Here is a 26,547-nt window from a genome sequence, read left to right as displayed (position 1 = left end):
GTAGGCGTAGTTTGGTTCACAGTGGATGTTCCGTATCCCGTGAATAGTCCATTCTTGTGCTGGCACCTTGGTCTACATTTTTCTCCCAAATTACTTAAATCGTCATCGATACTTCAAAACTTAACAGGACCCTCGTGAAAGACAGTTGAGATTCAGTGGGGCTTTTCCGGGTAAACAAGTGTGTAACAATATTTAATTCAGCAGTGTAATTTGTGTTTAAGCCAATGTGCTCAAGGCTTTATGCACGCTACTCATTATTCTCCGATGTACCATAACAAAGTGTTTTAAAGGAACTAAAATGTATTAACTTTTTCAGTGTGTAAATACATTATTGGGTAATGTAGTATTTCTGTAACAGTTATAATCCAATCACCATCAATGAGATTTGGCCATTAACCAAAGAAATCCAATCATCTGTAAATTGGATTTGGATCTCATCAGATTGAATTGTGATTGGGTCTGGTTATACCTAACCCATGCACCTCCTTCCTGTAAGTGACCGTTACCATCTTATGCACTTTTTTACACGGTGCCACCAGAACTTGGACAGCATTTTCCCTCTCCTCATTTTGTAAGAAATGAGAGCCTGTATCCCGTGCATTAACACCAGCATTCTAACACACGTCGCCCAACGTGAAGGGGTGCTTGCCCACACCTCAAGTGTTGTGCACACGGTGGCTAGGAGATGTTAACTACCTCGCCTGGTATACAGGAGGCTGTGGGTTCGATTCCGACCCTGATGCTGCTGTATATTTGGAGTTTGCATGTTCTTCTCGTGGTCGTATGGATTTTTCTCCAGGTCCTCCGGTTTTTCCCTCCAAATTTAGAAACGTGCGTTCAGAGTATTTGGCTGCGATAAATTTCCACGCGATAAGCCACTTCATTGGGCTATCATTTGTGATAGCCAGGTCGCTTCTGAAAGAGCCACGTAGCTCAGTGGGCCTTACCTGGTAAAATAAAAAATAGTTTCGTTCATAGTTTTTTCGTAATAGATGCTGGTCGGCATATACCGATGCCAGCAGTCCCGTGTAAACTATTCGCTTTGTTTTAAGTGGCATCATCAAGGTTTTCATTAGGGCCAAGTCGGTGTAAATTAAAACTCGCCCGGTCTGACGTGTTACCCTTGTTCAGACAATGCTCGTTTGTCATTGCCTGCTTCCAGTTCAGTTGATAAATGAATGCCATATTCTTAGGTTTTTTCGGTAAAGTCACGTAGGTAAAACATCAAAATTAATGAAAATAAAATAAAATAAAAACAAAAATCACGACGTTTCGGAGGCAACACAAGTCTCCGTCATCAGGTGGGACCGGCTGTGACGGTCCCACCTGATGACGGAGTCTTGTGTTGCCTCCGAAACGTCGTGATTTTTGTTTTTATTTTATTTTCATTAATTTTGATGTTTTACCTACGTGACTTTACCGAAAAAACCTAAGAATATGATTCCTTGCAGTCACGAAAGCTTCAAATCTAGAATAAATGAATGCCGCGAATATCTTTCAGGATTGTGTTAATCGATGTGCAAGCACGATGTGCTGGCACATCGTGCTTGCACATCGATTAACTTTAACCAAGCCCAGTACAAGCCCGAGTCGTACTCTACCACGGCTGCAAGCTTGCAGGGTACAGGGCGGGCGGCGTGTATTGTCGATTGTTGCAATTGAGATAATATTCGCACTAACGATGAGGACTGTCGTGTTAATTGTAATCGTTGTAGCAGTGGCTGTTGTATTGGTCACCAGTGTGGGTGATGATGGTGGTTGTGCTGGTGTTTAGGAGGAGTTAAACAATCTGTGATGTAAAAAAAAATCAAAATTTTCTTGTTTCTGCACCACTGCCAATGCAGCAGCATCGCCAAATAATTTTCCTGATGATTATCGTGGTGGTAACGATAATATTGGCAATACGTTTGAGGGCTTAAATGCCAATGTAGAGGTCTGCTGCCTACGACAAGAGGGCTTCGGGTAGAGAGTTGGTGTGACTTTGCTATTCCTGATGCTTCATTCACGATGGTGACGACAACAAAGCTGTTGCCAACGATGGGTGGCGGCTGTCGTGTGACCCCCGCCTCCCCCCGCGTGCAGGTGCTGAAGGTGGCGATCTTGGCGGAGCGGTACGCGGTGGATTACACGTGGTACGTGGACACCATACTCAACCTCATCCGCATCGCAGGCGACTACGTGAGCGAAGAAGTGTGGTACCGCGTCATCCAGATCGTCACGAACCGCGACGACGTGCAGGGCTACGCTGCCAAGACCGTCTTTGAGGTACGCGCTCGTTTCTCAGGAAGTCAGGATAACCGCGTCATCTGACTGGCGCTTTTCTTTTTAAATAGGTGTCATGACCTTGCCGAAATGACCAGCGAGATTTGCACGAGATATTAACAGCCACTACAAATTATTGTTTTTTGTGTGTGTTTAGTTTGTTTTGTTTCCCCCGCACCTCCCATTAGCATGGTTGGCTACGTACAATGCGAAAGACGTTCTTCTTGCATACATATTATTTTGTAATTTTATTCTAATTCATCTGGGCCAATGAGTAACATAACATGAGAGATATCGGGTTTTCATTGTGGTCCAAATAATGAATTTCCTTCAGAATGAGTTGTTCATTGGAAAAAGATTGCTATATTTATGGAGAAGCTCTGCTTGTCTACAAAGATATGGGAGAACCGATCTCGGATAAGAGAACGAAGGAATAAACTCTGTTGTGCCTTGGGCTTACTAAATCATTCATGGCCCGGGTAACCTTTAAGGCACCGTGTCCAGAAGTCATACTGTGCATTATCACTGGTACCAGGGCTCTAGTCAACTGAAATATATCGAGTTATGCTTGTTTTTGTTATCAGTCGGTTATACAAATAATTATTGGCAAGCCTTTTTATCGTTCGTGAGATGAATGCAATTATAGTCCAGTTTAGGGCTTTATAGTCTACGTGCTGTTTTTTAAAACATTAAATTGGGCTAATTTTAAGTGTGCAGCTCTGAGCAAGTGGTGCGTGTGTTGTGCACTCTCTGTGTGTGTGTGTGTACAGGCACTGCAGGCCCCAGCATGCCATGAAAACATGGTCAAGGTGGGCGGTTACATCTTGGGAGAATTCGGAAATCTCATCGCTGGAGACCCTCGCTCCAGGTGTGTGTCCTTGTGTACGCCTTTTTTCTGGATTAGGTCTACGTGGGCTGCTCTCGTCAGGGAGCATAAACCATCGCGTGAACACCGGTCTCCCTGGCAGCGGATTGTAGCGAGCCATCGTACAAAGACGGTCAACGCATCGCGCGGTTTTAGATGCGCTTCTGCGGCCATCTGGAACGCTCTTCCTTCTGTTATTAGGAAGCCACTGGAGCTATGCACTTTTAAATCTAGACTTAAAACTAATTTCTTTAAAACTGCTTAATGTGTTTTAGTTTTTGTCCTTCCTCTGCACCTCGGATTCGCGCAGTTGACTACGTACGGTGCGAAATAAGTTCTACATACATGATCTTACAATCGCAGCTTAAAGGAGTTTATAAGCGATATTGTCTAAACCAAAACGTACCACGGAAAGGGCTTGTGAGCAACTCGCCTCTTTTCGATTTTTTTCAAAGAGGTCAAGAAAATCGGGAATGGAATTCTAACATCTGACTCTGCTCCTTGTATCGCGTGTCTGTCTCCCGCCGCCACCCACCCTTGACATGTGTCACAGCCTGTCACCATGAACAACATCACGTACTCGTCTGTCCTCGCTCCTTTACCCCACCATACCCATCACTCACTGCCTTACCCGCCCTGGCCCCCTAAACATGACCAGCTTCATCAGTGCCTCTGTCGAACTGGTAACATCCCCACAACTCTCAAGGCTGCTGCTATTACTCCATTCTATCAATTCATATTTTGGTCTCAATTTATTTTCTCTGATCCCTCCAAAAAAATGTCCCCGCCCCCCCCCCCCCCTTTGTGGTCTGGATGACCTAGTACAATGTGGTTTCCGCCAAAGCCATTCTTTTAAAAATGCTCTCCAACATGCGGTAAATGACTTTATTCATCCTTCAGCGCTGCTTCTCCTAGGCCTCTGCTGCGTTTGACGCTGTAGGCCACTCCATCCACTCGCTCCTCTCTTTGTGCACTTCCGTAACATTTAGAGGACTCCGTCACACTTCCCTTCTGGTTTCCCATTTACCTTCCAAAACCGCTGCTATGTTTCCATGCAGGGGCCGTCTTCCTGTCAGACACACCTGTGTGTGCAGCGGTGTCTCACACAGCGCCATCCTCGGCTCCTTGCTCTTCTCAATATACTCGCTCTCCTGCTTGGCAATATCATTCGTGAGCCATCACTTCTATGCTGAAGGCACCCAGCTATTGACTTCATAAACCCAGCTTCACTGTCCACTCATAGTATTTTCTTTAATATTCATCATAACTTTGAAACAACTGGGTTCCATCTGTTTCTAATAGAATCTGCTCTGTTCGTCCCATAACCGGTCCGAGAATCTCCAACACTCTTTAAGTGGCCTCACCAGAATTCATATTGGCGCCGTGTCAGTGTGCAATGATGTTTGTGTTTAGATTTTTTTACGTTCGTTTACCTGTATACACGGCCAAGTCTTGAGTTTGTCTCTGAACCGCATCGGACTGAACCTCCAGTGAATTCGCTCGTGTGCGTGCGTTTGTGGGTGCCTGCGTGCAGCCCCCTCGTGCAGTTCAACCTGCTGCACTCCAAGTTCCACCTGTGCAGCGTATCGACGCGCGCGCTGCTGCTCAGCACGTACATCAAGTTCGTGAACCTCTTCCCCGAGATCAAGCCCACCATCCAGGAGGTGCTGCGCTCGGGGAATCAGCTCCGCAACGCCGACGCCGAGCTGCAGCAGCGAGCGGTCGAGTACCTCAAGCTGAGCACCGTCGCCACCACCGACGTGCTGGTTCGACCCCCACTCGCTGCATGCCACCGACAAAACAGCATCGCCGTCGTCATCTTCGCCGCCATCGCCTTCATCGCTCGGCAGCAAAACACGATTGACACTTGCCACCGGCAACATTGGAGACGCACAGTTGTTAACATCCACTATGATGTAGCAGTCAAAAGTCAGTGGGTTTTTTTCTGCTCAAATGAGCATTGAGAGGGTGGTTGGTCATCTCCCGTTTTACAGCCCTGAGCCAGCGGTGGCGTGGGGTGAGCATCCATAGGGCATCCACCGTTGGCTTTGAAAACACAGCGGTGATCTTCTATGAAGAGGCCAAACCAAATCTGCCCAATAAATATTCCATGGCCTCTGTTCCTTCATTGACCTTATTGTTCAACTCCACTGACTCTCCTGAAGCCCTTTCCTGGCTAGCAGACCTCGACATTGCCTTTTTAACTCCTAACATAATGCCCTACGCCAGAGTAGAAAAAAAATCACGTCATCAACCTATCCACCTCCATTTCTCCGTGCTCCTCCTTTGGGTGCATTCTGTCTGCGCCGCACATGCACGTATCGTTTGCCTAACCGCGTTGCCTCCTTGGTCGGCCTCTGCCCGTGGTGCAAAGTGACGTGCCACCGAGATTTTTCTCCCTGTCCCAATGTGCTCTTAACCACTCCATCCCTCCGCTGTTTCCCCCACCCACCCACCCACCCCCGTGGTTAACAAAATCAAGGCGACGGTGCTGGAGGAGATGCCACCGTTTCCAGAGCGCGAGTCGTCCATCCTGGCCAAGCTCAAGAAGAAGAAAGGCCCGTCCACCGTCACAGACCTGGAAGACGGCAAGAAGACCGGCCCTGGTGGAGAACTCAACGGAGGATCTGAACCGATCGCACTCAAAGCCAGCGCACTTGTACGTACATCATTACCTCAGGCACGTCGCGCTGTTTACATGTTTAAACGTTTGTGTTCATTTCCACCTTTTTTTTTTTACAAATTGGGTTCCCGGAGTCCTATTGAGACACGTAAACTCCTATCCAAAATGACAATATTTACAGGAGGAATTTCTATGTAGTTTTGCCGAAAGAAGCAGTGGGGTTTTGTTTTTGTATAATCTGTGTACGGAACTGGATAATTGATGTGCAGTGTTGTGGGATGCACTTGCATGAATGATGCTATATAAAATGAAATTATTATTATTTAATGGATCAATGGGCCGCAGCTTCTTAGTGGAAAGACCAGTCCTCTGGGACCTCTTGCAGGCTTTGTGTGTTTACCCGAGTTCCATTTAAAGATTCTGGGAAGTAATACACATTATAATAGAAGTTGGGTCAGGTACTTCAAGGTCCACGAGGGCCTAACCCACCTTAAACGCAAACAAATTAACACGTATGAAACTTTTGCTGAAAAGGATTTAAAATTGTATTATTTTAGTTGTCTTGACCTCCCCTTCTCAGACAGACGGACAAAGTTAACACACTACTAACACTTTCAATTTTGGTTTGGAAAGCGTAGAAAGAGTATCCACAGATTGTAACTATCGAATAATACCACACTATACACTGAAGTGAAATAATGTACGGTGCCTGCAAAAGCCACCCACTGTCTGCGTGTGTCTTGGGTTCCACACATGCAATTGCCTACATGCCTGTGTGTGTGTGGGGAGCGGTAGTGTAGTGGTTGGTGCACTGCGCTACGAACCCAGCGACCCAGGTTCGATTCCCGTTCACGGCCAACCAGTGACGAATATCTGAGCCGGTCCTGCACCTCAAATGAGTACCTGGTGCGGTGTGTAAATATGGCCACTAGGGAGACGAAGGCGGTCGGGCGTAGCGCTGGCCACCCACCCGCTTCCGGCCTTCATAGGTGCTCGCTGACGGCACGTTCCTCAGCAGTCTTCGGGCTCTACAGGGGAAACTTTGTCTCTTGTCTCGGTGCAGTCCACCCCGTCCCCGTCCGCGTCTGCTGACCTGCTGGGCCTCGGCGCCCCCACCGCGGCGGCCGCGGCGGCCGCGGTGGCCGCAGTCGCGGCGGGCTCCGTGCCGTCGCCGGGAGGGCCGGGGCCCAGCGGCACGGTGGTGGGGCCGCCCGGCGGAGGTGGCGGGGGGGGAGGAGGAGGAGGGCTGCTCGTCGACGTCTTCTCTGACATTGGCACCGCCGCTGCGTTGCCTTCCATCTCCTCCGATGAATACTTTGCCAAGTGAGTTGCCAATGCGCAGGATGGCTTTGAGCGCAAAAGTAAAACGGCTATGGCGGCGCTGCTGCCCTCTTGCAGTGGGTTGCTGCGTCCCCCGTGCTGCTGCTGCCACGATCTGAAACGGCCTCTCGCTTGCTGCCTGACGACTCGCGTGTGGAACAGTTGAAAAAATATTGGAACGAAACCAGCGGTAATTTGCAGGACTCAAACATGCTGAACCCATTTTGATGTTGTCACACAGCCACTAGCCAATAGGCTAACAAACGCATATGTGGGGTGGGAAGAGGCGGAGTGTGGAGGCCGTGCAACGTATGTTGTCGTTGTGCATGCGCAAGTGTATGTATAAGTGTCGCGTATGTTTGTTTGCGTTGTATATTTCCATAAAGCGAGTGCACATGTCAGGCGTGTGCACTTGTATGTTAGTGCATTGTCATGCACACCCGCACACTGTAGCAAATGGCAGTTGTAAGATGACTGCTCGATGGCGGCAAAGCTAAGTGCCGTCCTCTATAAAACGTAAAAGAAAAACTTGTCTCGGGCTACAGAGGGTCCAGAACAAACTTGACCTGAGTCGTCACACGGTCACCAAAAGCGATCACCTTCTCAGCTGCTCCTGAAGCCTCCGCGCTGGTTCCCGGTGCGTTACAGAACAGGCTTTACACTGGCACTTCTTTCCGAGCTCAGCACTGTGCTGTGGCGTACATTTTAAGACCCAAGGTAGCCGTACGGAGCGTACGCCCGTCTGCTTCTCAACGCGTGCCTGTGTTTGTTTCTGTGTTTTGAGGGTTCGTCTCCTGGTCTTAGTCTTTTTGCAGATTTCCTCAAATGTTCTCGGTAGGCCCGAGGCCTCGATCCAGAGTAACTCTTGAGATTTATTTTGGTGATGGCTTTTTTTCAGGATCTTTCTTGCTGCTGAAAGACGCGTCATTTTGACATTTTCTCGCCGGTTAAGCGGAATGCAGTTGCCAATATCCAAAATCCATCCGCATCATTGTTAAGGTCCTCGGAAAAGGGTGTAGCTACCTTTTTTCGAGGCTTGATGCTCGCTTAGCGAGAGCGATGTCGTCCGCGTAGATAAATATTCCAAGATTCTGCGTGTGTGGCGTGTCGCTCGTAATATTAATTTTAATAATGGTGGCGCAAGCAACGGGGGGGGGGGGGGGCGGGTGCCTCCTTGCGTAGGTCCATCATTCAGTTATTTTGGTGCTTTCCTGCTTTTGGCAGCTTTTGGCTGGCCACCGAACAAAAAAGGGTCACCGCATCACGCGCCTTCAGGTGCATTTCTGCAGCCGTCTGGAACGCTCTTCCAATATTAGGAAGCCCCTGGAGCTATGCACTTTTAAATCGTCTAGATTAACAAATTGATTTCTTTTAGAACTGACTTTTGTATTTAGATTGTCCTTCCTCGGATTTATCACGGTCGGCTACGTACGGTGCAAAAGAGGTTCAACATGCACACGTGTACATACATCCCCGCGAAATGCTTGGAAACCGAGGTTACTCGGCATGTGACAGTCAGCGGCAGGCTGCATTCATGGCATGACATCGGAACCATTGGGGCTCTTTCATGAATAAAAAGAGGGCCCCAACGCAAGTGTGTGCTCACAGGTGTACACTTTGCTGTGCGTGCACATGTCAGCACGTGAACTGACGTGGATGCGCGGGCAGTTGTAAGTGTGTGTGCCCTGTTGCTGTTTGACCGTACGCGCGTGTGTGTGTGCGCGTGCGTGTATGCACATCGGGTATTGTGTGCAGCCAGCGCACTCTCTCCCCGCCCGTCTCACTCTCTGATGACAGCGCCCTGCATGGCGCCGATGAGCTTTTTAACAAGTAAGATGTCCGACCCCTAGTTCCCCCGCACCTCCCTCCGTCATGCGTCCCACTGCGCATCCGGCCAAAGTGTTAGTCTGACCGTCCGCCGTTCAGTGGAAGGGGATGCCCGATCCTGCACAGGAGTCGCGGCTGCGTGTGGGTGGTCGCTCTTCCTCCAGTTTTACTGTGGGCCACTCGGCCTGAACCGTTTCTTTTTTACTCTATGTATTGCCCGTATGTGTACGCACACCGTGTAAAATAATACAGGCGCACGTGTGCACATGTTCACACATGCACACAAATGCACACGGGCCCTGTTTCGCTGAATTTCACCCAGCAATTGGCACACTACCGCTCCATGGGGTGAAATTGGAAGCGCCCTTCTGTCCTTTGCAAATTGCAATGCATGCTGAGACAAAGAGCTGATTTGGGAGGGGGAGGGGGGGCTGATCTCACAGTGAATACGCCCATCACGTGACCTCACCCCTGATAGGGGCCAGGCTTCTAATCCCAAATCCACGATGGACACACAAACAAAGGTCCCCAGTAAAGCCTTGAATGTAATAAACAATTATATTGTGAAAACTGTATATACCTACCTTTTTTAGTGTAGTGTTAAGATTAAAATATATATATACACTTCTATTTAGCCCTCTCCATGTTTAAAAAAAGAAACTTGGTCAGTGGTTAAGACAAAATCACAAATGCATATCTGGTCCATATCAGACAGCATTGCAGCAATGCAATCTAAATCTTAATTGGGATGACTTAATTATAACAATAGTCGTTCTGAGGAAGGTCACAAACAGTTTTTAACAGAAAGGTTGCTCCTATTAAGGGAACAATACGAGAATATATATAGAAAAATATAAATTTGCAACACGAGTGCGTATATGTGATGTTGTCTTTGTCCCTTAGGTTTGTGTGCAAGAACAATGGGGTTTTGTTTGAAAATCAGCTGCTACAGATCGGAGTCAAGTCTGAATACAGACAGAATCTAGGTAAGTGAGTGGCGAGGGGGATTGTGTGTGTGTGTGCGTGTGTGAAACGGTTAGCGCGCTGCGCTACGAATCCGAGTTCGATTCCCGCTCACAGCCAACACAAGTGACGATTAGCTAAACCGGTTGTGGGCCTCCCCTAGGTCTTCAAATTAATACTTAGTGTGGTGTCTAAGCATTGTCGTGGTGCTGGCCACCCCCCCCCCCCCTCGTGTGCCGTTCCAGCCTTCGTAGGTGCTCTTACAGCACTTGTACCAACAGTCTGTTAAGGCTATAGGGGGAATATTTTGTCTGTGTACTTAAGCGTCAAGATGTCAATGAGCACACTCCACTAACATCCTGGCAGCAGCAGCAGCAAGATTTTCATTCCCGGCCACGCACACAGCTGCACGCGATGACGCTGACATGCGCTGTCAGAGCCATATTTGGGCAGTAATTAAAAAATGAGTTGCTGGCTCCCGTGTGGCAAAATCTAATCACCCAGGTAGCTGAATGTGGCAGTGCCTGCACCTTTATTAATCCCGTCATTTAGTGGTGCCTCCACAGGGTGCATCAAGCCCTTGGCTAATGAAACAGATCCGTCCGCGGGCACCTGAGTCTGTCTCAGAGCTAACAGGAGGCGCCATGCTCGTTCTTGCGTCTGCCCCCATCACGCAGGCCGCGTCTGCCTTTTCTACGGCAACAAGACGTCCGTTCAGTTCCAGAGCTTCTCGCCCACCGTCGCGTGCCCCGGAGAGCTGAAAAACCATATCCTTGTTGCACCAGCTTCTTTTATTGCGACATAAAAAAGAATGATGACAAAAAATGCGATTTTTTTTTTTTATGATGTGGATTAATTTAACACGCACTCTTTCGCAACCAATATTATCCATAATAGAGGTTTTTGGGTGAGGTCGCGTAAATATAGATGTGTTTTTTTTATTTTGATTTAAAGCTTCCGTGACTGCAGGGATTCATATTCTTGGTTCTTTCGGTAAAGTCACAAAGAAGGGAAATAATAAAATAATACAAATATTAAACAGTAAAAATTATCACGACGTTTCGACTGCAACACAAGCAAACTTCATCAGGTGTGAAATCTTGCTGTGGATTTCATTATTATGAACAGTCCAAGAAAGGGTTAACAAATCGCCCAAAACACACAAATACAACATTTAAAACCATCCCTGTCCTACCAGGCAAAGCCCCACCGAGATATTAACTTATTCTTTCCAAAGCGACCCTGGCCGCAAACGATAGCCTCCTTGACTGCACGGGGGCCCCTTGGCACAGCTGGCGGTGGAGGCTCGCACAGTGGAGCCGCTGATCGACGGTGGGGCCCAGGTCCAGCAGATGATCAATGTCGAGTGCTTGGACGACTTCAGCGACGCACCTCTCCTTACCATCCAGTTCCGGTGAGACCCAGAAACTCCTTCTCTTCGGCCACACACAGAGACGGGGTAGGGTGTGAGAGGGCTTGAGCGTGTTGTTGGCCTTACGAAGCTGCTGTTAGGGTAAAGGCATAGAGGTTGTGTTTATGTTAAATGGAAAGGTTCAGGGGTAAAGGGTTTTGTAGTTAATCGTTCAAATGGTTCAGACGTTGAGATATGCTTGGGTTAAGGATTGGGGTCTGTGAGCCATTTGGGGTCAAATTCGTGTTCAAGTTTGTGTTCTGGTTTATGCTAAGAAGTAATGGATTGTGTTTTTTATTAGACTTACGATTTTAGCGTGTGGATATGTTTCACAGTATTGAGGTTATGGTTCATAGTTTTGAGGTTATGGCTATGGGTTTACTGTGAAGGTGGTTAGGGTTTTAGTACTATTTGGTGGTGGTGATGGTAACGATTGAGCCCTATTCAGGGCACCTGTTAAACTCTTAGTTGTAACTTGCGGACCCAAAACAGAGCTTCATAGCTCATTGGATTCCTCCAGCAGTCTCAATAAAGATTCTGGTATCCTCTCATCCTCTGGAGCACTCGCCGAGTGCCTAATCGGCGAGCCATGCGATGGCCATGTGGCTTTACGTGCAGTCCCCCTCTAAACATGGGGGCACTGCAGGAACATTGCCAATCGTATGTTTTATTTTGAAGCAGCGTTATTGACGAATGGTTGTTGGTTATTTGTGCTTGTCCACCACTGCCCGTGCAGCATCACCATGCGAGCTTGTCTTCAACTTGCATAGAGTAGAACCCCTCTTAACGACGACCTCTATTAACGACTAATTGCTTAACGACGGGCCTTCTTAGAGCCCAATGTGTAGGAAATAGTAGTATAGTGTATAATGTAGTGTAGTGTATAGCAGAGGTGGGACAAAGTCATTGTTATGCAAGTCCAAGTCGAGTCGCAAGTCATCAAATTCATGACTCGAGTCTGACTCGAGTCCAAGTCACATGACTCGAGTCCACATCTCATAGGTGGGACAAAGTCATTGTTATGCAAGTCCAAGTCGAGTCGCAAGTCATCAAATTCATGACTCGAGTCTGACTCGAGTCCAAGTCACATGACTCGAGTCCACACCTCTGGTGTATAATAGAGTAGAACCCCTTTTAACGACCTCCCCCCGCTGTTAATGACTAATCGCTTAACGACAGGCCTCCATAGAGCCCAATGTTTTTGCTTACCGACCAATCCCCTGTTAACGATGGGCTGTTGTAGGTACAGTAAATATGAATGAATGCATTGATTAACCGTCTTTATTTTAATGTGTTTATGATGTTGTTAGTATCTTTATGTATTGATATTAATTGTTTAATATTACAAAGTAAATTTTTTCGATGAGAAAGGGGGTAACTTTTGTTGCTATCGGAACGAATTTAGCCCTTAACGTGCATTCCCTATACTCGCTTAACAAACAAATCACTCGACAATCGGTTTCATGGAACCAATTACCTTCCCTAAGAGGAGGAGGGGTTCTGCTGTGTATGTGGGCGTCAACGTGACCGAGTGGTAGCACGTCAGCCGCTTGTTGCCGAGGTTTAAGGTTACAGCCCCGTGGCCGCCCTGTTTAATCCTGCGCGGAGGGGGGTGGGTACGAACCGCAAATGTCTGCACACCGTCTGCTTGACGGTGGACGTTGAAGATCCCATGGCGCTATTCGAGAAGGAGGAGGGGACGTGGCGCTGGGGCGTTAAGGTCCACATTTCCCAAATGAGAATAATGGCCCGCAAATCTACTCGCTTGGCCAAACAAAACACGAAGAGTTGTCGCCCCCAACTTGTCAAAAACCAGAGCGCTACTCCGCTGATGAGTGTAAAACTCGGCGAGGCCTTCCTGAGTAAATCAATGCAAGTGAATGAATGTGTTTTACACGCATGTATATCTACTAACGTACGTGTGCTTATGTGTGCACGCAGTGGGGCGCAGTAGTGTAAGGGTAAGCGCACCGCACCACCAGAGGGTGGATTCCCGCTCAAGGCGATCAACATCGGTGGCGATTAACGGATCCCGAGCCTCATCTCGGTCGACTCGGCCTTAAATTACGACTTGGTGTGGCGTGTAAGCATCACCAGCGGGGAGACAAAGGTGGCCGAGGACAATGCTGGCCACCCACCCCCTCGTGCGCAATAGGAGCTGCTCGCTAACGGCACTTGCCCCCCTCCCCCCCAACGGTCTGTTAAGACTATAAGGGGGATCTTTGTCTTTTGTGCGTGGTGCATATGGACGTGTGCGTGCATCCATGCACCAGCTATGGGGGCTCCATGCAAAGCATCACGATGCAGCTCCCCGTCGTTCTCAACAAGTTCTTTCAGCCGACTGAGATGGCCTCGCAGGACTTCTTCGCACGCTGGAAGCAGCTGAGCAGGTGCTGCCCGTGCCCCCCACAGCTTCGTTTCGCTGCCAGCCGAGGAGACTTGGCAGACCGCGCAGTCTGGAGAAGTAGACACGTCTGCGCGCGTGTGTGGTGGGAAGCCGGTAGTGCAGCGGCTAGCGTGCTGGCGCTACGAACACGGCGACCCAAGTTCGAATCCCGCTCACGGCCAACGCAAGTGACGATTATTTGACCTGGTCCTGGGCCTCACCTAGGTCGACTCGGCCTCATGAGTACCTGGTGCGGTGTGTAAGCATCGCCACTGGGGAAGCAAAAGCGGTCGGGCGTGGTGTTGGCCACCCACCCCCTCGTGTGCTGTGCCGGCCTTCATAGGTTGCACGCTAACAGCGCCTGCCCCAACAGTCTGTTAAGGCTACACGGGGGATCTTTGTCTTTTTGTGTGGTGGAGAGCGGTGGCGCAGTGGTTAGCTCACTGCGCTACAAACCTGGTGGCCCGAGGTTCGATTCCAGCTCATGGCCAACACCCGTCATGATTTATATCAATATTCCTTTTTGCAAGGCCCGCGGGCCACGGGTGGCCTTTAGTGCGACCCCTGACGTGCAGCCCCCGACAATACACAAATGTGAAAACACCCCCCACATCATCGTGTAGCTGTCACACCCCCAATGGTTTCAAATGTGTGTGGTGGCCCTCACACTGATGATGTCTTATAGGGGAAAGTGGCACCCCCCCTCTGAAAATTAATGAAGAACGCTGATTTATATGATCTGATCCTGGGTCGCCTCTAGGCTGACTCAAACTCACGATTATCTGGTGCAATGTGTAAACATTGCCACGAGGGAGACGAAGGCGGCCGGGCGTGGTGCTAGCCACCCACCCCCTCGTGTGCCGTGCTGGAAATCATAGGTGCTCGCTAAGAGCACTAGCCCGAGCGGTATGTTCAGGCCGCTGGGGCATACCCACGCCATCGTTATCGGTTGATGGCGGTGTAAAGAAAGGCTAAACGTTGCTTGTTTTTCCGTGTCCGTGCGAGTGCAGCCCACAACAAGAAGCCCAGAGAATCTTCAAGGCAACCGCACCAATGGAACTAGAGGTTACCAAAGCCAAGGTGCGTGTGTACCAGCGATGGGGAACGATGTAAAACGGAATGAATGAAGGTTTATAATTGAGGGTTTTTTTTGGGTTAGATCACATGAATATAAATGTGTCGTTAAACCCGCTACCACCCGACACAGACGCTTAGATGTATCATGTAAACAAAACATGCCAAATAGTTACTCGTTCAGCACACCGGCGTGTTGGAGAGTAGTAAACCCATTCGAATTGTAAATGTTTTTGTCAAAGACAACTATGCGCTCTCAATACAAAATTTCGTCGGTTAACGCAGGAGATGCGTTCCTGAAAAGTTCCGCGTGAAGCAAAAATAGTTTTCCCATAAATAACATATCACGATAAAGTTTGGCGAGGTACGAGGTACTCCTACGCACACGCAGTACGATGGCGGTGTCACCGTACCACTCGGCTGCGCAGCTCAAGAACGTGGTTCGTCGTCGAGTGCTCCGAGTCTGCGTTATAACGGAGCGCGTTCCGCGTCATGACGTTCCCCTCCCCCGTTGTGCAAAAAGTGTTCCCTCGTGAGCACTTCGCATTATGGCGAAAACGCGTTGTGTTAACACACGCGTTTAACACACGTGTTTTTGTATTTGGATTGTCAACCAACACTGGGTAAAACAACATGTGCATTGTCGTTCTCTTCTAGCACCATGTGCACCTTTAGCATGTGCACCTGTTGTTCTCTTTTAGCCCCGCCCCCCCCCCAATACGTTCCTTTCATTGGCTACCACATTCAGATAAGCCCCTCCCCCCCTCCTCCCCCCTTAACTTGTATTTAAGAACTTGTATCTTGGAATTTTTGCCTCACTTGAGACAGTAAATCTGGCTGTGACGGTCCCACCTGATGACGGAGACTTGTGTTGCCTCCGAAACGTCGTGATTTATTATTTTATTTTATTTCTATTATTACTTTCATTAATTTTAATTTAATATTTTTACCTACCTGACTTTACCGACAAAACCTAAGAGTATGTTAACACGCGCGTTGAAGCGAGGACTTATTATGTTTGTGTGTGTGTGTGCGCTTGCAATCTTGTGCACACGTGTGTATCAGCTGGTTGGGTTTGGCATGGCCATGCTGGAAAGAGTCGACCCCAACCCGGACAACTATGTGGGGGCAGGAATCATCCAAACGAAGACTTTGCAGATCGGCTGCCTCCTGCGACTGGAGCCCAACCTGCAAGCGCAGGTATGAGTGTGCGCGCTCGTTGGTGGTGTTGACGATGTACGCTTCTTCTTCGTTGGCCATTTACCTCTTTTGAGCCGGCTGGGCCGGGATTGGACAAAACTTATCGCCAAATGTTCACCCTCCAGCCAACTGGAGGGCAGCAGCTCAGACTTTTGAGTGGTCGTTTTTAGTGCCTTGTATGTGTTTTGTTGTGTGTGTGTGGGGAGCGGTAAGCGTAGCGGTTAGTGTGCTGCACTACGACCCCTGCAGGCCGAGGGTTCGATTCCCGCTTGTGGCCAACGCCAGTGGCGATTATCTGAGCCGTTCCTGGGCTTCCCCCCTAGGTCGAATCCAACTCGCATGAGTACCGACCATAGCGTTGTGTAGTAAACATTCTTAGGGAGATAAAGGCGGCCAGGCCTGGTGCTGGCCACCCACCCCCTCGTATGCCGATTTTCATAGTTGCTCGTTAACAGCGCTTGCCCCAACAGTGTTGTCTTTTTTTTGGTGTGCGGTGTGTGTGTGCGCGTGTGCGGTGTGTGTGCGCGTGTGTGCGGTGTGTGTGCGCGCGTGTGCAGATGTACCGCCTCACGCTGCGCACGAGCAAAGAGAGCGTCTCCAAAAGGCTTTGCGAGCTCCTCGCCGAACAATTCTGAACTCCGCTCTTCTCCCCCCCCATCCCCGCGCGTCAGTCTCTCACGCACTCAAACGCTGTCCCTCCCCTCTCCGCCATGCCGCCTCCTTCCTCTCTCCACGTGTCGTGCCCATTGTCGTTTCCTCTCCCACGTTCTGGTAAAGGCCACCCCCCCCACCCCACCCGCTTCGTCCGTACTTCCGATTGAAAAATCGATTTGGAGGGATTCCCTCCACCTCTTCCACCGCTCCCCGCCCCCCACCCTCGTGTCGTGGATTCACGCTTCCGAGATCGTGCTGCATTGTTGCGTGCTCCTCTGCTCACTCGCTCGCTCGCTGTCTCCCGCTCTCTCGCTATCGCTTTGTCCACGTCATATGAACTCTAGAGCCGTGTATATCTGATCTCCCCTTGGCTGGAGCCTTACATCAATTGTGATTTATTCTTCCCCCCCCCATCCCCTGACCCTCCCAGGCCAATTGTATAACCCTCAGCCTGGAAATCCTTTGAACACTGAACCTGACCTTCATTTCCTACCCAATCTTGTCCTTGCACCCAGCTCTTAATACATTCCACTGTTGTGATTGGTTCCCCCATGACATTGGCCGACTGAAACTAAATTAAAAACCTTCCTGATGACTAATCAGGTGTGAGCGTAGGGAATGCTTGAGACTCAGAATTAAGCTAAAATACGCTGCGGCTCTGACAGCCATGGGAGAGGGGGGGGGGGCATTTTGGCGATTTTTTTTCGTCTCGTTTGCGGGCATTCGGGGCTCGCAGAGGTGATGGGCCTTGGCCACTCGTACTCTGACTACTTGAGTAAAAGCTACGCTTCTGATTCCGAAGAAATTTCGCACGTTTTATTTCCGTACACCATTTCAGACTTCCTTTTCACATCCTCAAGAAAGTGGGGTTTTTTTTGCACAGCTCGAGGTCATGTTCATGTGTAGGATGTTCCCCAGAATAGTGGTGATGCGATGCTTTAAATGCACTTATAGTGTTACATACACAAACTCACATGCACACGTGTGACAACATTGCACGGGAGGAGTGATTGGTATTTAAAAGGCTCTTACGAGCGAGAGATTAAAAGACAACAGGATTGGCCAAACGAGACATGTTGATGATTCGTTTCCCTGTTACATCTTTGAGAGTTTACCGCTTTTCCCTCCATACCTTCTCTTCGCATTGTGTCGACGGGCATGCACAACAGTCGTGGAATTCCAAGGAAGCTATGAAAGCAATGACATTGTTGATCTCGTTAGCCACTTAGGGAAGGGGGTTATTTTTGTTTGGATCTTAATTATTCGAACTAAACTGTTACATTATCATGATGTATTATACAAATATGCCCAGGCCGAAGGAGAAAAATAAAGTACGTTCTTCTTACTTGGGCTTAAAATATATATACAAATACATATGAGAAATCTCTCCGCGATTATGAAATTCACCTCGCTATAAGTAGAGGCAATACCTCCTGCTTCGGCAGTAAACTATTGGGGAAGGACTGCAAAACTGCGTCCCCACTACTGCAGTGTTAAGCTACCTCCCGAGAATAAAAAATCTGCACCAATTAAAAGCGGCGGGGGGGGTGGGGGCTGTGTTTAAAATGTAAATTATTTCTTTTTTGTTATCGAGAAATTGGCGACAAGATCAAGAAAGTTGACTTGCAGCATCTTGTTTTGGGCTTGTTACACACACCCTCCCCCCCCCCCACGTTTTACAAGCGAAGTTTCATCCTGTAGATGTCTACTCGAAGTTTTTGTTTGTTATTCAAGACGGAAATGTCTAATCGAGGAGTTCCACCGCCTCCCGTAGCAACAGTTTTGAATCCCATTACAGCACCCCCACCCCCCACCCCACATGCTTGTCAGCCAGATCAGCAGTTTGGTGTAGCAAACGACGCGGTAAACTCTGATGGTACCAATCTCTATTTATGGTCACTGTATTCACGCGTGATTGATAACATTTTGACTTAAAAATACCATCTGTGGTTATGGACCCTTTAAAAAAAAAAACTAAATGTCCTAATATTTTTTGGTTTTGCCTGCTTGTCAATCGCGAACTAACACGTTGCGAGTGACGAGCTGTATCAGTTGCTGCGGACAAGTTACCTTCTCCCCATTGCGTTGGCCTTCTCAGTGGGCCTTCCTGCCCCACGCGCACCCCCGGGATAACCAGCACACAGAGATACAACACAACCGTTTGGTCTGGGCTGGTGCACCAATTTGTCAGAGTTGTTGGTCAGTGCCGCTTTGGTAACGCGTGTATTGATTGCTTACCCACGAACGTGATTTTTTTTTTTTAAATAAGATTCGTGATTGTATCGCGTGTGATCCTGATGTGAGCCTGTGGACTAACTTCTATCACTGTCGCTTCTCAAAAGCCAATGTGGTGAATTAAATTCTGAATGTCTTGTGCGCTTCATGGTTCCAAAAAAATGCAATCGATTTAATATATAGGACGTCTTTTTTTAAATGTTGACGGAGAAACCGATGTCGTTTCACGTACCCCCCCACCCTTCATCGCTACCTCCGCCCGATCGCGTAATGACACCAGAACTATTTCGGCAAACGAGCGGCCACAACCTCGGTCTCCCTGCCCTGCATGGGCGCAGCTGCACGTGGATAATGTTACGAACTCATTCGTGCATCATTTATAAACACCGTGGGTGGGAGTGAGTTACAGGCGGTGTTCGGTGATGTGTCCAGAATCCTTTTATTAGATAAGTGCGGGACTGAGTTGGTGGGCGTGAGTGTCTTGCGGAAATTGTAAACTTTTTGGATACGTGAATCAGACAAGAATGTTCATCGAACTCGTCCGTGAATGAGCCGAACTTCAACCACTGCCACTTTCGAAACACGACCACACCATCATACATGCGTTGGCACATGTATGTATAAAGTACACAAGCACATGTGATATTAAACGGTATGGCATGTAATCTATCGGAACACATGTACAATTCAGGATGTTTAATGCTTATATATTATGTGTGTACTGTATACATAAACCTACTAATAGTATACGGTTATATGTGATGTATATTTGAGGATTGGATACATTTCCAAGCACTGCCCCGTACACAAAAATATAAAACATGTATACTGTTAATATAATGTGCGTGTAGATGGTCATATGATGTGTAAAAGTAATTGATCACATACCTGAATGATCCGAGTGGGGCTCATCTGGTGGTGGTGGTGGTCAGCCAGTTGTCGGGATAAGGGCATTTAACTTATGGTACAGAGCGACTTCTAATTCCAAACCACGTTCGCACCCCCCCCTGCTGTGCCAAAACATTTGTTTAACATCAACGAGAGAGGCGTTTTACCGATCCCGGATGGGCGAGGAGTGATTTCAGCTAGGAGGGGATTTTTTTTCTTCCAAACCTTCGTGTTTTTACGATAGAGAACCCCACAGCAGAACTCGTTTGAGATGCGCCACCCGCTCGCTTCTTGTTCGCTTGTACAGCAGTATACCCCGATTTACGTTGTTTCGCAACTACGTAGTCACTTGATGATTCACACCGCCACTACCTGATTTGCGTCGCCTCAACCTCGCACCAAACTCGCGTCGCTGACAGCAGCAGCATCATCATCATCATCCGTCCTCTCTCCTATCCCGTCGCCTCTCAGCCTTCGCCTCCACCACCCACCTACTACCTACCCTTCGATTTGACGTCGTTTCGATATCCGTCGTCGCACCTATTTCAGGAAACGCACCCCCGACGTGAACCGGGGGTATTGCCGTAGGCGACATTGTTCCGGAATGCCACTCGCCCGTCTACGCACACATTCATTACGGACGCGGCGGTGTGCAGACCCAACAATGAGCGTGCCCACGCGAAATCTATCGTCGGTGCCCCGTGTGATCCACGTTGGATGTGATGTCCCCGCCAGGTCGGATCTGACTTTGTTGTTGTTTTTCATGGCCATTGTGAATCCCGTCGCGTGTGACGATGCCCCCCCCCCTTCCACCGATTTGCTGTCCGGCTCTCGAGTTTCTGTGAAAGTGAGGATCCGTGGTGTTGAGCAACTTCAACGCTGTCGTTTATGCTGTCGTGGTTTTTCGTTGGTGGTGGAGGGGGGGGGTGGTGGCGGCGGTGTGCAAAACAACTCTTGGTTGATTTTTGTCTTCCCTATCCTTAAAACCCAGTCCTCCCCCCACCATGGTGATTAAATTATGTGATTCAAGGGTTATTACGGACTATATTTAAAGCGGCTCAACACAAGTTGCATGGTTCTGCAGGTGTGTGATATCGTGTGGTGTGGCTTCACAGTCTCGTGGACGTCGTTTGTATGTCAGTGAACATGTGAAAAATGTTTCCAGGTGTATATGTACGTGTGTAGTTTAATTGTACGCAGCTATGCGCATGGTTACGTGTGTGTGTGTGTGTAGGATGTGTGGTGTGTACGGGTTCCTATGCACGGATGCGCACGTGTATAGGACGGGTGTGTGCCCATGTGCGGCGGGGCGGTTGCGTAGTGGTTAGCGCACTGCGCTACGAACCCGGCGTCCAGAGTTGGATTCCCGCTCACAGCCACCAACAAGCAGGTGACGATTATCTGAATTGGTGCCGGGCCCTCCCCCAAGTCGAATCCGCCTCGCGAGTACCTGGTGTGGTGTGCAGTAAACATCGCCACCGGGGAGACAAAGACGGTCGGGCGTAAGATTGTTGGCCACCCACCTCGTCGTGTGCCGTGTCGGTCGCCTTCACTGGGGCTCGCCAACAGCATTTCCCTGGGCCGTCTGTTCAAGGCTTTACGGGGTGGGTGGGGATATCCGTGCAAATGTCTGGTGACCCGTAATCGATAGATGTGCGCACATGTACACGCGTTTTATCAGGGTGCTGCTCAAAGGATTCTAATTGTTTTCTCAAATTCACCCCCTCCCCCCCTCCTGCATTCATTCATTTGCCTGTTAACCTGAAGCCACTGCGACCTTAACAATCGCTCAATATTTAACAGGTTGCTCAATGGAGTTGGACAAATGCATCGCAGTCAATGCACAGTCCTAGTAGGCCAGTGTCCTTCACTGCAAGGCCCGCGGGCCATTGTCGGTCCCTGGTGGCCTTTAGTGCGGCCCCCGACAATACACCAATGTGAAAACACCACCCCATCATCAGCGTGCTACTGTCAAACCCAACAATGGTTTCAAATATGTGGCGAACCTACTCACACTGACGATGTCTTCTCGGCGCAAGTGGCCTAAACCTCTGACAATTGTGAAGAACGCTGATTTATATGAACTGGTCTTGGGTCGCCTCTAGGCTGACTCAAACTCACGATTATCTGGTGCAATGTGTAAACATTGCCACGAGGGAGACAAAGGCGGCCGGGCGTGGTGCTATCCAGCCACCCCCGTGTGCCGTGCCGGCATTCACAACCTTGCAGTCGAGGCATAGACCCAGATAAGAGGAGGTGGTGGAGGTCGCGGTTATATTCGCAGATTTGGAGTTACATTTTTATCAGCTGTTGACTTTTACACCAAAGGTAATAAATTGAGAGGCGGGGAGACTAGAGGCCCAAAAATACGGAAACTTTACTTTGCCCCATATGCTGCATACCGAGTGGCAGCACCCTGTGTGTGTGTGTTATTTTTATTGGCGTGTGGGTTATGTATGGTGCGTGTATACGTGACCACGCGTGGTGCACGCAGTGACTGCGCCGCCAGTAGCCAGCGCTTGGTAGCACAACGTGAAATCTATGATATCGTACAAACTAAGCAACCGTTAAACCCGCCCCCACCCAACACGACCAATTAGTAAGGTTTGTCACGTAAACAAAATATGCCAATTCGTTACTAGTTCAGCGCGCAGGTGTGTAAGAGAGCAAACCCACAACAGTTACAATTCGAGTTGCTATCCACCCACCCTCCATTCGAGTACGCCGTTTTGCCAGTAATTACAACTAGCATCATCAGGCGGCATGATTTACTAATTGGCTGTGTGGGATGGTGGCGGGTTTAACGATACATTTATGCGATCTAACCCAAAAAACCTTTTATGGATAACCGGGCTTTCGTGACCAATATTAAACCAACGTTTGCTTTATTGCATGCACGGCCATGTGCAATATGAACATCTTTCGTCTGCATTGCTTTCTAGGTATCGATTTCAATGTACTGCATTTTCCCTATTTAAAACGATCCAAATCGTAGTGTTAACCGTTAACCCAATGGAAATTGCTTAAATGTGTTTCTGTTTAAAAGTGAATGTATGGTGTCACGCGGAGAACAGACGGATCGCTTGAGTTCTCTTTTAAGCGAATCGGGAAAATCGTCTTACAGTGAAATTGGGGCTTGAAAAAATGTGCGGCTGACGATTCACAACATTTATGGAACTACAGATGTCGCACACGCACGTCATCGTTCAAATAATGCACATAAACTTGGCATTACAAAAACTGTAAAAAAAAACAATCCTGTTATTTTCACTCTGTACTTCAACGTTGTCAGCAATGTTTACTGCATGGGTTCGGAACTAATTAAGGATTAAAAAGTTGCAGTGTTGATAATTCCCCGTGTTTATCTTTATAAACACGTGAATGTTGATCGCGTTTCATGTTTGGCACACAATGCTCAATATATAAGAAACCAGGTTAATCTAGTGTCTGGGTTAAATCGTAAAAAACAAATTGAACCAATGTAAAGTTTTGAGAAATGGAGCCTTTGACCAAACTCACTCGGAATGTGCACAGCTCTTGTCAGATCTCGGAAGCTAAGCGGCGATGACCCTGGGTCGTTGTGTATCGGCTTGCAGCATGCACGACGGATTGTAGAAAGCTGGGCCCCAACAATGGGCAGAGCAGCAGAATCCATTGTTGCACCATGCACCTGTCCCCGCCTGTTTGCTGCCCACCTTCACCAAGCCGCGTGAGTAATGGCCAAGTGACCCCCACGATCACCCGCACCACAGAGTGGGCGTGGCCTCGCCCAGCAGTGTTTGGAGAAAGAATGCCCTTTGTGAGATGTGCATTAAGTTCGCCCTGAGCAGTCCTCCTGGGTGAAGACTCGACCCCCAAAGCTAAACAGCCCCCCCCCCCCCCCCATAGCAATACGGGCTTTCATTGGTAGATTTCAAGTAAAAAATCACTTTCTGGACGCATGGAGATTTTACCGTACAGCAATCGGTGAAAGCCGAATACATATGTTTACATTTATTTGAAAGGAATACGTGAAAATGAAATCTAACCTTGACGAGCCTCTCAATGAGGACGCCTTTGCAAAGTAACGAATCCAACACGTGGTCACTGACCGCTACACGCCAGTAGGCGGTGTACCACTGCAGCCCGGCCACGTGGCCCGTCTTCACGCTGGTGATGTCATAGTCAATCGTGATGTCATAGTCAATCATGAAGCCACCGCATTCCATTGGCTGCATGACCACACTGGTTAGCGGGGTGGGATGTACTTTGTCACTGGCAGAGCCAGTGGGGGGTGGCACGTGCCCCCCCCCATGATCCGATCGAAATTCCTAATTTTGATCGGATCATTGGGGTTTATTAGTAATACATCGGCATTTGCGACCCCCACTGCCACTGTGTAGCATACTATCATGTGCCAGGGACTCTATGAGATGATAGGACAATAGTCTGAGTCCATAATTGGCAATAAGTAACGGCAAAGCGGTTATAAGTGACTCAGAATTGTGCGCAGTTGCGTATACAGCACACGACTTCCCTAAAGGCATTCACTTTCAGCGAGTGCGATGCCGATCACACACGGTTCTAATTCGACCCTCGATCGATGGCTGCGCCATCGCCGCACACGCGTCGAATAAAAAGCAAGGGACAAGTCCTTACTTACTAACAACTCCTCTATCATTTTTCATTGCTGGAGGGGTTGCCCCCCTACCTGAAAATCCTGGCTCCGCCATTGTACTTTGTAGCGATAGCTTTTCGCTGGTCACCATATATACGGGGTGGTCCAAAATTAAGGCCGCAGGGTAATTAGGTTTATTTTAACACTGGCATTAAAATGTTTTAACTGTTCAATGCATTCAATTTGCGTGCTGAGTAAATAGTATACACGCTCCCTTTTAAAAGTTGTAATTAATTTTAAAACTGTATTATCCATTCTTAAAATCGTATATTATAAATGTGTTTTTCACATATATATTCCATGCAATCGTACATATGACACCCCTTTACAGACCAACGCTGCTAATTTATTATGCACACTAGCAATTGCACTGGTCATAAATAAAAAAATATATATATATTTACCTTACCTTTTCCCCCATCCAAAAGACGTCGGTGGATACATTACATGGCTACCGGCCAAATCCGTGGCCGCATTGATCCTCAGCACTCGCCAGAAAGACGACAAAACGCAGGAGCTGTTCATTGTCGCATTGTGAATGCAACGACTCACAATCGCAGTAGCCCATCCCATTTGGCAAGTAAAGTGATGATGACAACACATGGAGGTGGCCAGGTTGGCTCGGAGCTTTGAGCTGCCACCAGTTGCGATTCTGGGTTTTCAAGTTTGTTTTTTTCTAGCGAGTTGTTGATGGTCTTAGCTCAGGCATCAATAGCTGCTTTTACCCAACTTCCATTGGCTTCTTCGTCTTTGACATAACACTGACTACGATTGGCATAAAGTCTGGGGAAAGATCTTTTTGTGAAAGTAACATAACGTGCCACGTTGTAATGCGTTTAATCGGATCGCCGTGTATGATTTCTGCAACGTGATCTTTCAATGTCGTACTTCAGTATCGTGTAAACACACCGTCCGTTTTTGTTAGCTCATTGTGAAATGCGGGCAAGTGTAGATGATTACGGCGCACAGTCATTGTCGTCTTAAATATCTTTAGCCTTTGATCGTCTTTGATTCGCACTCAAGCAGCGCACAACGCATGATGTGTTAGGGGGATTCCGATAAGCGACACACTTTTCCGAGACACCTACTTTTATTTACTTAAATATTATTTCATCGTTTTTATGATTAATAAAATCGTGTTCTGGATTCACACCCCCCCTCCCCCCACTTTATTAAAACATCGTACCTCCCACTACATCTGAACCCAATGAGGAGGAGAGTATTCCTAACGAGTCAAGCCGCGTTGTCTCTTTTTTTTACTTTTAAAGAGCCGATCGCACACTCTTCACTTTTGTTCTGCCGTCAAAACCGCATTGGGATTTTGTTTTGACATTTAAAGAACTCGCTGTCAAGTCAAAGCATCTCAAGCGCAAAGATGATTTCTGCAACTTTGTTTTCTCCATCCTGATTACTTTTAAAATAAGTTATAGACTTTATTTTCCGTAAAGGGTGCCGAGAAGCGTTATCACTTAATCCGATTCTATAGCTTATAGTGTAACTTATCAAAGGGGATACATTTGAGGGACCTAAAATATATATATCGATTTGGTATACTGCACATGCGTTTTAAGTGACATGCGGCAAACACTTTAACCTCTTGCTCGCTCACACAACAAGAAACAAATCAACTTCCAATTTCAAATATGTGAACTTAATTTTAATAACTAAAAAGTGGCAACATTGAGCAACCGAAACTGAACGAGGGGCAACGTCTTCTCCAACATGAAATCGAACCATCGTTAGACACCGCGATTCAATCTTTCTTCGGCTCTACCAGGTTAGAATTAAGGCGGTGTCATTAAATAGCTTTTATCAAATGGGACTGCATCTCATGGGGGTTTTTTAAAATATAATTTCTGTAATGGAATTATTTCCCCCCCTCCACAGTGTACAATGTCGTTATCCAGTAGCTACACGATACTCTGTAGATTGGATGTATAAACAAATAATTGTGATCTTATTGTTATTTGGGTGTTTTTCGTGAAATCAGCCTGTATGCTAAATTACGTTGTGTATAACTACCATAAATAAATCGTTATACGTATATGTGCGTGCAATGAGCTATACATTCCGTGTCTTGTGTTAATATTGTTTGTCCAGGCGAGAGATGGTTACGATTCCTTGTCTGGGCAATTACAAAGGTCCTTCAGAGCAAACTAGAGGCAACAAACAAGTCGTGATG

At 48.0% G+C, this 26,547-nt stretch overlaps 1 protein-coding gene across 2 annotated transcripts in view; it reads left to right on the top strand.

Annotated features, from left to right (window-relative positions):
• Positions 1-26,431, top strand: part of LOC144727974 (AP-2 complex subunit alpha-2-like) — a 48,660-nt gene extending 22,229 nt beyond the window's left edge. Inside the window, exons 11-23 of one of the 2 annotated variants that reach the window (XM_078607134.1) lie at positions 2,083-2,265; positions 3,033-3,130; positions 4,662-4,893; positions 5,610-5,786; positions 6,814-7,073; positions 8,826-8,900; positions 9,801-9,883; positions 10,538-10,628; positions 11,152-11,274; positions 13,545-13,661; positions 14,668-14,737; positions 15,797-15,931; positions 16,489-26,431. In XM_078607134.1, the coding sequence (XP_078463260.1) occupies positions 2,083-2,265; positions 3,033-3,130; positions 4,662-4,893; positions 5,610-5,786; positions 6,814-7,073; positions 8,826-8,900; positions 9,801-9,883; positions 10,538-10,628; positions 11,152-11,274; positions 13,545-13,661; positions 14,668-14,737; positions 15,797-15,931; positions 16,489-16,566 (1,722 nt within the window). In that variant the 3' untranslated portion in view covers positions 16,567-26,431. Of the gene's footprint in view, positions 1-2,082; positions 2,266-3,032; positions 3,131-4,661; positions 4,894-5,609; positions 5,787-6,813; positions 7,074-8,825; positions 8,901-9,800; positions 9,884-10,537; positions 10,629-11,151; positions 11,275-13,477; positions 13,662-14,667; positions 14,738-15,796; positions 15,932-16,488 lie in introns of those variants that run through there. The other variant, XM_078607136.1, reaches the window with a different exon arrangement.
• The last annotated feature ends 116 nt before the right edge of the window (positions 26,432-26,547 follow it).

Source organism: Lampetra planeri, chromosome 27 (genome assembly GCF_965212315.1).
Source record: "Lampetra planeri chromosome 27, kcLamPlan1.2.h2, whole genome shotgun sequence".
Taxonomy (NCBI): Eukaryota; Metazoa; Chordata; class Hyperoartia; order Petromyzontiformes; family Petromyzontidae; genus Lampetra; species Lampetra planeri.
Note: the sequence above shows the minus strand (reverse complement) of the source record. Positions and strands in the feature narration are given on the sequence as shown.